Here is a 10,879-nt window from a genome sequence, read left to right as displayed (position 1 = left end):
TAATTGAGCGAGTCCATAATTTTTTCCCTCTGATTTTTCTAAAAAAGTAACCATTACTGACCACATTTTTTTGTTCTTGATTTCTTTTAGTGTTTCTTAAAGCCAGAAAGTTGCCATTTGAAATGACTTTAGTTTTGTGCCATGTCTGTGATCTGCTTTTTTTCTACAAAATTAAACTGAATGAACATCCTCCAAGGCCGGTGATTACATAATTTTTGCCAGGAGTTGTATTCACCTATGAAATAAGGTTGAAAATTTAAGTCTATCCTCTAAAAGGAAATAAGAGACAACCTTTTTATTATTTTGATGATTTAACATTTAATCAAGTAAAACATTATACATAAAATGTATAGTTAAAAATCAATTTACTATTCACAATTGAATTGAGAAAAAAAAATAGAAGACATAAGGCAGTTCATGTTGGAATGATTTCATGTACAGAAAAAAAAAAAAATAGAGTTTCTGGCTAGAAATAGCCAAGGACACCAAACCAAGGGAGACTTTCAAGCTTTCAGAGCGCATTTGTCCTTCTGGGGTACAGCTTACAACAGTTCACTTTCTTCCCCGGGACTTGAGAGGCAAGCACTGGATACAGCCAGTCGATATTGCACATTAGTAAGTCAATAAAATCCAGAGCAATAATAATAAAATACAGACAGAAAGTATTCAAGGATTTCTGAGAAATTCGCACTCCTCTGTCACATTCCAAATGTCAGTCCGTATCAGACTTCAGATGACATGAAACATGTGAAAACAGACCTAGATGCTGCATATCACAGGACACAGCTTTTACCAATGATCAGTATTACAATCGCAGATGAAAAATCAGCACGAGATGGAAAACTAAGAAGGAAAGCCATTGTACCTGCAACATTTATCAACGAGTTAAAGACGTACGAGTGTCAACGAATAACCACAGCAAGCAGAAATGTTGTAATCCCTAAATTGAGGCCACTGGTGCAAAAATGCAGACTTAAAGGGAAGCTTTATTAGAAAATTAATTTAATCCGGTTTGTGTGTGTTTTTTTTTTTTTTTTAAAACACATACATGTTACAATTTGTATAAAAAACAAACAAACAAAAAAAAACAAAAACAATAAATCTTTCAATTTTCACACTGGGCTTTTTTTTTTTTTTTTTTACCATCTTCCTGTTTCAGGAAACAATACACGTACATAGACAGAAAAACATATAGAGTATTAAAAGTGTCTAATGAGCATGTCTAATAAAAATGTGCAAAAGTCATGGTGAAGGGAGAAGCAGGATCAGCTGCAACATCGCATATTGTGATTGGCGGAACCGATGTTATCGGATGTAATATCCCGGGAATAGAGGCGCTACCTATCATTTTAATCCTGCCTCTAATAAGGAAACTCTTCCTAAAAAGACAGATAATAGGAGTCTGAAGATATCCCCAGTGGCCAGTGTGAAAATTTAAAATAAATGCCAAAATCTTTTTAAAAATACATGCAACAACAAAAAAGTAATTTTAACCAATAGGTCATTTTCTGATCACTTCCCTTTAAGAAAATGAGTTTGGCGGCCTACGTTTTATGCACGGTTTAATACAGCCAGTTCATTTATTCTCTATGAGAGGCTGTATTTTTAGTTTTTTTTGTTTTACTAATGACAAGTTACTGGCTCTTCTGTTCTAAAATCAATGCTTTATCAATCTCAAAAGGGATCGCATGTGGTATGTCTTACCCGCAAGAACAATTGCACTTCCACTTGGGAGCCGGGATATCTTAAGAAGTAGTTTTAACAGCTCAGCAAGTTGGAAGCAGCATCCAAGACATGACAAGTTCACTGCTGTAATGGCGCATATGGCAAGCACAGGAATTGCCCCGCAAAAATGGATTCCATCCAAGAAAATGGTAACAATGTTCGTGGGACGAACACTGCTCCTTCAAACACTGACAAGTCATTACCAGAAATACTTCATATAGAACACTGAATAAAGCAGCGTCTTTCTGCACTGAAATGACCTTCAGTGTAACTGGGGAAGAGGGCAGGGGTTAATACGCGATTACGCTTACGCGTCCTCAATCCATTTACCCTATTACATGATAGAATTACTTACATTTAAAGAGGATCTGACCGCCCCCTCTGAAGTCTCAATGAGCAAATGTGTGATAAAATAAATCGGACTTTCTTCTAAGAACTCGATATTGTGCCGTTCCTCAGATATTCCTCCAGGAATTGTGAATAATTTGACAAAGTGGTACTACCACTGTCAATGAGGCATTTCTCTATACACTAGGACACTGTCAAACTGTGTAGAGACAAATCATGTTGACAAGCAGAACGGTGAAAGGCAATTGCCAAGTTATTCCTATATTTCCAGGAGGAATTACAGAAATTGCAGGACAACCCTAATGGACAATCCCTTATTGCTGAGCCCAGGTGGGTGAGTAAAATACTGACACCTCTTGTATGGGTATGCTGGGATCAAAATGTGGTGTGGGGGGGGGGGGGAAGATCAGTTGAGCATTGAAGCTGATTGGATTAGTGCTTACATTGCTTCTTCTGTATCAGCCGGAGTGTAAACGCTGCAGTCGCTGATTGGCTGCAGCGTTCATGTGATGCCCTTTGCCGGATGTTGATCCCACCAGGCTGCCTGAATACAGGTGAGCAGCACCGATATCCTGGAGGTATCTACCATCCCCCCCCCCCCCCCAACATACTGGATCTATTAATAAGGGGATTTCCAGGTATGGAGACCACGATAAGAAGTGCCGCATAAACCATTTTATGCCAATGTAATTTCTACTATAGAAACAAAAGAAAATGGTCCCAGATCTAAATGCATTTGTTAAAAATAAAAACAGCAACTAATTGTAAAACAGGTATAAAGATGTGGCAGGAAAATATGAAGAATACACAGTCAGTAGGTGAAGTGTGCGGAAAATACTTTTGATCTGGAAATACATTACAGCTGAACATAGAATGGAGGAAGCCCGGCTCATAGCAATAAGCATGCTGCGAAATCCATGCTAAGCTGCTGCACACACATCACAGTCCCCTGATAAGGAAATAATGATTGTAAGAATCGGCAAATCAGACAAAGTAACTATTAGCTTTAGTTGAAAGTAACATTTGAAAAAGAAAAAAAAAAAATTAAAAAGACCCATAAGAGAAGCTGTCGTAATCCATTTCCTTGATGATCCTGAATACAGAATATCCCATACATTAACAACCAATCATTGTAAAAAAAACAAAACACACGAGTATATACAGGGTGAAGTCTGGCTGTCACTGGACCGTAAGACAATAAAAACCACCCTCGCAGGATATTCCAAGAAAGCCATTTCCAACGACACAATAATTCTTTGTGAACAGACATCGGTCTCCGAGTGTCCTCACATTTGTCCGCTGTAATTAGTTCAGGAACACACAGACGTGGGCTTCAGTGTTGATGTCCTATAGATAAGACCAGAGGTATTAAACATCCCAAAACTAAGGCAAACACTTCCATGCGACTCAGTCCTTTAGCAGGAGCACTGCCTGAATCCGGCTTGTGGCTGTGTCCCATTCCTCCGACTTCCGGTAGTACGTGGACTGTGGCCACATAGAGGAACGTCCCGGCGGAGAAGAGCATTGCTACTCCTGTGGCGTTTACTTCAGAGAGCGCCTCCTTACTGCTCTGGGAAGAAGAATACGAGATGACGTTATTTTATGTGCACGGTCATTACAAATTTAAAGGGGTTGTCCAATCAGTGGAAGTGATCACCTATCCATAGTAAAAGCGATAATTTACTGATCGGTGGGGTTCCGACCGCTCAGACCCGAACTGATCAGTAGATTGGGAATTCTTATTCTAGCTACATAACGGGGCAACAGGTTGGACACCTGACCGCTACTCCATTCATTCTCTATGGGGCGGTCAGAAAAAGCGAAGCACAGCACTCATTATTACGGTAAACGGCATCACGCTCTCTCCTGCACCTGAAATCCACTGCCTCGGGCAGTGGCATATCCAGGGGGGACAGCCGGGGCATGTGCACCGGGCGCAGCCGACAGGGGGGCGCCAGCGGGCCACCTGATGATGCGGCGGTCCAAGGAGGCATATTCATTACTGTAATGAGCGGTAACGGTGACCGCTAAGTACAGGAAGAAGCTGCCGGCGCCGGGGAAGCAGGGACTGCACAGCGCCAGGAGAAGGCGAGTATAACGGGGAGCGCTGCACGATATTCACCTGCTCCCCGTTCCGGCGCCGCTCCGTCTTCAGCAGTGACGCTGAGGTCAGAGGACGCGGTGACGTAGTTAGTGCGCCCCCTCTGCCTGAACGTCAGTGCTGAAGATGTAGCGGCGGCTGGAACGAGGATCAGGTAAATATTGAAAGTGCCGGGGGCCTGAGCGACGGAGAGGTGAGTATGTGATTTTTTTTTTTTTATCGCAGCAACAGCAAATGGGGCAAGTGTCTGTATAGAGTATCTTATGGGGCCATAACATTTGTGCAGCACTATAATGGGGCAAGTGTCTGTATAGAGCATCTTATGGGGCCATAACATTTGTGCAGCACTATAATGGGGCAAGTGTCTGTATAGAGCATCTTATGGGGCCATAACGTTTGTGCAGCACTATAATGGGGCAAGTGTCTGTATAGAGCATCTTATGGGGCCATAACGTTTGTGCAGCACTATAACGGGGCAAGTGTCTGTATAGAGCATCTTATGGGGCCATAACGTTTCTGCAGCACTATATGGCGCAAATATCTTTATGGAGCATCTTATGGGGCCATAATCAACGTTTCTGCAGCACTATATTGGGCAAATGTGTCTATGGAGCATCTTATGGGGCCATTATTAACCTTTATGCAGGATTATATGGGGCTCCTGATTCAATATTGATATTCAAACACACTTCACCTACTGATGTCTCAATTTTACTTTTATTGGTATCTATTTTAACATTATGGGGATTCAGGAATGTGCCTTGGCTTGGTCATACAGTTTCAATAGAGTTAAGGTTCAAATGGGGGAGGTTTTTTTTGTTTTTGTTTTTTGGGGGGGGGGGGTTTAGCCAAACTGATACTTTGCCCCGGGTGCAGGAAAGGCTAGATACACCTCTGGGTAACTCAACTCTGCCCTGTCCTTCGAGCCGCACATCCAAACTCTTGCCACCTCCTGTCGCCTCCAACTCAAAAATATTGCCAGAATCCGTCCCTTCCTCAGCCCACAATCTACTAAAACTCTTGTGCATGCCTTCATCATCTCCCGCCTCGATTACTGCAACACCCTCTGTGGCCTCCCCGCTAACTCCCTTGCACCACTCCAGTCTGTCCTCAACTCTGCTGCTTGGTAATCCACCTCTCTCCTCCCCTGCTTCTCCCCTCTGCAAATCCCTCCACTGGTTCCCAATTCCCCAACGAATCCAGTTCAAACTACTAACACTGATCTACAAAGCCATCCACACCCGGGACAGGTCCCTATATCTCTGAACTAATCTCCAAATATCTTCCCTCACGTAATCTTCGATCCTCCCAAGACCTCTTACTCTCCTCCACACATATTCGTTCCTCACACAACCGCCTCCAAGATTTCTCCCGAATATCAGCCATCCTCTGGAATTCCATTCCTCAACACGTCCGATTATCCACCACCGTTGGATCCTTCAGATGGAACCTGAAAACCCATCTCTTCAAGAAAGCCTACAGCCGTCAATAACCATTCTCTCATCAACCACCCGAGCTGCCGCGTCACCAACCGCCGGAGCTGCTGTGTCACCATCGCCAGAGCTGTCGCTCCCCCGACCTTCTGTCTCCTCCCCATTATCCCGTAGAATGTAAGTCCGCAAGGACAGGGTCCTCTCCCCTCTGCACCAGTCTGTCATTGTAAATTTGTTTACTGTAACAATTATCTGTAACCCCTTTTCTCATGTACAGCACCATGAACTTAATGGCGCTATATACTGTAAATAAATAATAATAATCACTATTTCTAAGGCTATGTTCACACGTTCAGGATTTCCATCCTTTTTTTTTCCTGACTGAAACTGCAGGTAGCTGCAGAAAACGCAGGTGCGTTTTTTGGTGCGTTTTTGGGTGCGTTTTTTAGTGCGTTTTTTGATGCAGTTTTGTCTGCAGATTGTCTGTGTTTGACAGAAATAAAGTTTACTGCAGTGGGGGGGGGAAAAAAAAAAGAAGAAATGATGTCATTTCCTTGTCCAACCCTTTTCTTCTTCCATCCTCCATTTTGGGACTAAACACCAAAATGAGTGGACGTGTTTTCAATGACAGCGCTCCGCGTTTTGCGCCGCATGCGTCACTGCAGCGCACGCATCCGGGCGCAGAGGACGCAGCAAGTTGCATTTTTGCTGCGTCCAAAATCAATCAAAAAAAGGACGCATGCGGTGCAAAACGCAGCGTTGTGCATGCGTTTTGCTGCGTTTTACTTTGCGTTGTGTGTTGCGGCGCCGACGCTGCGGCGCACAACGCAAATGTGAACATAGCCTAAGTGCCACGTGCCACGTATTTCAGTGCCACGTGCCACGTATTTCAGTGCCACGTGCCACGTATTTAAGTGCCACGTGCCACGTATTTAAGTGCCACGTGCCACGTATTTAATTGCCACGTGCCACGTATTTAAGTGCCACGTGCCACGTATTTAAGTGCCATGTGCCACGTATTTCAGTGCCACGTGCCACGTATTTCAGTGCCACGTGCCACGTATTTCAGTGCCACGTATTTCAGTGCCACGTGCCACGTATTTAAGTGCCACGTGCCACGTATTTCAGTGCCACGTATTTCAGTGCCACGTGCCACGTATTTCAGTGCCACGTGCCACGTATTTCAGTGCCACGTGCCACGTATTTCAGTGCCACGTGCCACGTATTTCAGTGCCACGTGCCACGTATTTCAGTGCCACGTATTTCAGTGCCACGTATTTCAGTGCCACGTATTTCAGTGCCACGTGCCACGTATTTCAGTGCCACGTGCCACGTATTTCAGTGCCACGTGCCACGTATTTCAGTGCCACGTATTTCAGTGCCACGTGCCACAATTTAAGTGCCACGTGCCACGTATTTCAGTGCCACGTATTTCAGTGCCACGTATCACGTATAAGTGACACGTGCCACGTATTTAAGTGACACGTATCACGTATTTAAGTGACACGTATCACGTATAAGTGACACGTGTCACGTATTTAAGTGACACGTATCACGTATAAGTGACACGTGTCACGTATTTAAGTGACACGTATCACGTATAAGTGACACGTGTCACGTATTTAAGTGCCACGTATCCCACGAAGATTTTCCATGGAGAACAGACACATCCAGAGATATGTCTGCTCTCCACGGCTGCAGCAACACACTGACAGGAGCCATAGTTCCTGTCGGTGTGTCACTGCGCATGCGCGAGCGAGTTAACCGGCGGTCATTGACCCCGGCTCTCTCGCTTAACGGCAGTGCTGCATGGGAAAGTTCAACGCAGCTGTACTGCCGTTAACCGAGACGCCGGAGTCATTGAACTCCGGAACAGTACGCGATACACTGCTAGGAGCTTAGCTCCTGGCAGTGTATCGCCGGAGAGCAGCCGATCGGCGTGGGACACTCGGTTTATGGATTCTGCGGACAGGGAGTATGGATTTGATTTTTTATTTTGTGATTTTTTCCTGGAGGATCGAGGGCTTCGCCTACAAGTGTGCTGTTGGTGAGTATATACTCTGTGTTATGTGTTGTATGTACTGTGTGTCATGTATGTGTATTGTGTGTGTTTTGTGTAACTTTACCATTGTGCTAAGTCGCTGGACACAGGGACAACTCTCCCATCCTAATACCGGATGGGAGTAGTAGTCCCATACGGCGACTTGGCACAATGGAGGCACTATCGTCGCATGGGGACACACAGACATACCAAATCAATCAGACGCCCGACATCGATCCCCATGCGACGGTATGCCTCCATGATGACAGTCTTCAGGAACGACACTCCGCCCACGCACTTCCGGCCCCGCACTTCCGCCGGCTTCCCCGCACTTCCTGCAGCTGCGGTTCTGCACATCAAACCGCAGTAAAACCCGCAGATATATTTTTGATCTGCGTGTTTTACTGCGATTTTGACCTCACAATGGAGGTCTATGGGTGCAGAACCGCTGCGGTTCAGGAAGAAGAATTGACATGCTCCTTTTTTCCGGGAGCTATTCAGCGCGGCTTTTTTTTTAAATTTCCGGACCATGTGCACAGTGTGTCCTGTTTTCCATAGGGTACAGTGTACTGTACCCTGCATGGAAAACAGCTGCGGAACCGCAGCGGCAAAACCGCCGCGGTTCCGCGGTAAAAAACGCACTGTGTGAACATGGCCTAACAGGGAAAAAAAATGCCTGTTCTTCCCATTGCTTGGAGTCTTAGATGTCGGACCCCACCAAATAAGTTATTTCCTTTCCTGTGGATAGGTGACAACTTGTTTTACCAGACAATCCTTTACGGGGTAAAACACATATATATATATATATATATATAAACACATACATACACACATTTATATGGATTGTGATGTCACTTCTAGCTAACAAATAATTGTGAGAAGTGCACGGAAATCTAGTTATACACGAAGACACTCAGTCAGCAGCTTTCTGTGCCCTATGTGATAGAATAAACTATACGAGGCAGGAGTCCTCCTATTAATGGGCTATGGCCCATCCTCCCTTGCACTGATGAGTGACAGCTCTCAATCCATAAGAGGCATAAAGAAAAAGAAGTCTACTAGAGGCAGGCGCGTCGGGGGCCAGCTGATCATGGACATCAAGGACTCCAGAGGATGCAATCACTTCGAGGACTCGGGCGTTGCTTTGATTTTATCTGTACACTGCTATACTCGGAGTCGGGCGCTACCTTTTTGTACATGTTACATGTGCATAATATTTGGTGTATTTTATAGTTGCCTTACCTTACTTAATCCCAAATAGGTCAGCATGGATAGCACTGGAGCGGCCAGTGCGAACACAAGCAAATGCTTCCGGATTCGGTTACGCTCCAACCCCGCATGCATAAGAAAAGAAACCAAGCCAAACGCAGCTGGAGCCTATGGGAAAGTTACATGCAGATATTAACTGACCAATGTGTGTACAATTAATTAGAGATATTGGCATTCTCTATGGTCTGTACCAGCAATTGCAATAGCAACAACTGAAAGGGCTGCAATTATCTGTTCACTATCATTAATGTATGTCTGGTCTATGTAAACACTTTAGCGATTGTTGCCTTTTGCCATTTCTAGCACCGCTCTAGTCCTCTTCTGAACCACAGATGTGACTAGCTGGTTCACTCCGGCGTCTGCTGTGTCATCGGATATCACTTTTGTTAGACAGACTCAGAACGATGATCTCATTGACTTCCATAAGACGAGGAAGTAACTTCACGTGGAGATATGGCAAGAAATAGCTTCAGCTATAAGATGGCGCAGAGGGCACGGAGCTGCGCTGGAAACGGCAGACGACAGTGGCCGGAAAATATTTGAATGCACACGTTAAACAGCAAATGGATAATACAAAAAAAAGTTGGAATGATATTTAAGGTCATTGCTCACACCAGTCTTGATAAGGGATATGCTGGAGTTACAGGCACAAGTGTGTCTAAAAAGTGACGTGCACCTCACCACAAATCTTACTCCAGTCAGCAGGGATGGCCGCAAGACTCCTGGTGTCAGGTACACCATAGCTGGTCATGAATTAGACAAGCTGTGACGTCACAAACCTGCTCTGTCCCAGTTCTATTTTGGCAGAGCTGGGCAAAACTGGAAACAAAAAGGACTAAAGTTTCAAAAGTTTTACGCAACCGTGAGTAGTGTAAACATTTTACAACTTGTCTAGTGTTTCATGGCAGATTTCTGATTCGCAGCCTGAGATGTACAGCTCTCTGCGCCTCCTGATATCACATAGGTTGGGAGAGATCCCGGAAGCATGTAGTGCGGGTACATCACAGCCATTATACTTGTTTCCTATTAAAGGGAACCTGTCACCAGTTTTATACCTTATAAACCATGACTATCACCTTTAAAAGCATGTAAACGGAGTTCCTACAACCCCTTCATACCCTCAGAGGTGTCCCTGCATATCTCCAAAAAAAGTGTCTTATTCATATCCTGCACTGCATGCAAATTGCACGGAACGGTTCGATGGGCAAATCCAGATTTCCATCAGCTTTGCCCTGATCCCTTCAGATCCACATCAGGAAAATGACAACATATCTCTGATGCACAGTGCAGATACAACCCCAAAAACCACGGCCTAGAAGACAACTTCCAATTACAGCCATTTTCCAGGTAAGGGCAGGACTAGGTATGCCGAGGTCTGCGGCCTCTGCATGTAAAGAATAGTGTCCATTGTCACAAACAAATTAATGTTTGGGGAAAAAAACAGCATTACCCAAATCTGAAAGAAAGCAGCTGTGTGCCAGGATCTGAGAACACCAAATATCTGATTTGTAGGGAAAGTACCAGCACTTTCTTTTACTGTATTCCGTCATCATTTTGCCATTTCTGCTGCACAGTGTTGGAAAATAGCTGGCTTTAGAGGCTGAGCATTGTCTGCTTTCCTAGGACTCAGCAATCTAGTGTTTCAGAGAACAGTCCAGATAAATGATGAGGGTGACTACTAGGGTGAAAAGATTTACCTTATGCAGCATGATGGCCACGAATACAATCAGCTGCACACTGGTCTGTGATGTGGAAGCTGCAGCCCCGAGAGCGACGCCATCAGCTGGACAAGATAATAAGATCATTAAACCTGCACAAGAAAGTGGCATTAATTGTGCTATTTAATGTTGCGGTAAAATCTCCTTACCTGCAGCGTGTACCACAAGTCCCAGGGTGGTGGTGATCTTAGAACTGGCTGCTCTCGCTGCCTCTGGGTCTAAGAGACAAAAGGAATCAGGGCAA

The 10,879-nt window shown here is 44.7% G+C and overlaps 1 protein-coding gene across 2 annotated transcripts in view; it reads right to left on the bottom strand.

Moving 5' to 3' along the window:
* Window positions 1–968: 968 nt before the first annotated feature.
* Window positions 969–10,879, bottom strand: part of SLC39A9 (solute carrier family 39 member 9) — a 30,418-nt gene continuing 20,507 nt past the window's right edge. For both annotated transcript variants that reach the window (XM_077263298.1, XM_077263308.1), the window contains exons 5-8: window positions 10,785–10,853; window positions 10,615–10,700; window positions 8,891–9,025; window positions 969–3,643 (exon numbers count right to left, since the gene is read on the bottom strand). In XM_077263298.1, the coding sequence (XP_077119413.1) occupies window positions 3,407–3,643; window positions 8,891–9,025; window positions 10,615–10,700; window positions 10,785–10,853 (527 nt within the window). In that variant the 3' untranslated portion in view covers window positions 969–3,406. The remainder of the gene's footprint in view (window positions 3,644–8,890; window positions 9,026–10,614; window positions 10,701–10,784; window positions 10,854–10,879) is intronic.

Source organism: Ranitomeya variabilis, chromosome 1 (genome assembly GCF_051348905.1).
Source record: "Ranitomeya variabilis isolate aRanVar5 chromosome 1, aRanVar5.hap1, whole genome shotgun sequence".
In the NCBI taxonomy this organism is placed as follows: Eukaryota; Metazoa; Chordata; class Amphibia; order Anura; family Dendrobatidae; genus Ranitomeya; species Ranitomeya variabilis.
The sequence above is the reverse complement of the archived record's forward strand: the minus strand, read 5'-3'. Positions and strand labels throughout refer to the sequence as shown.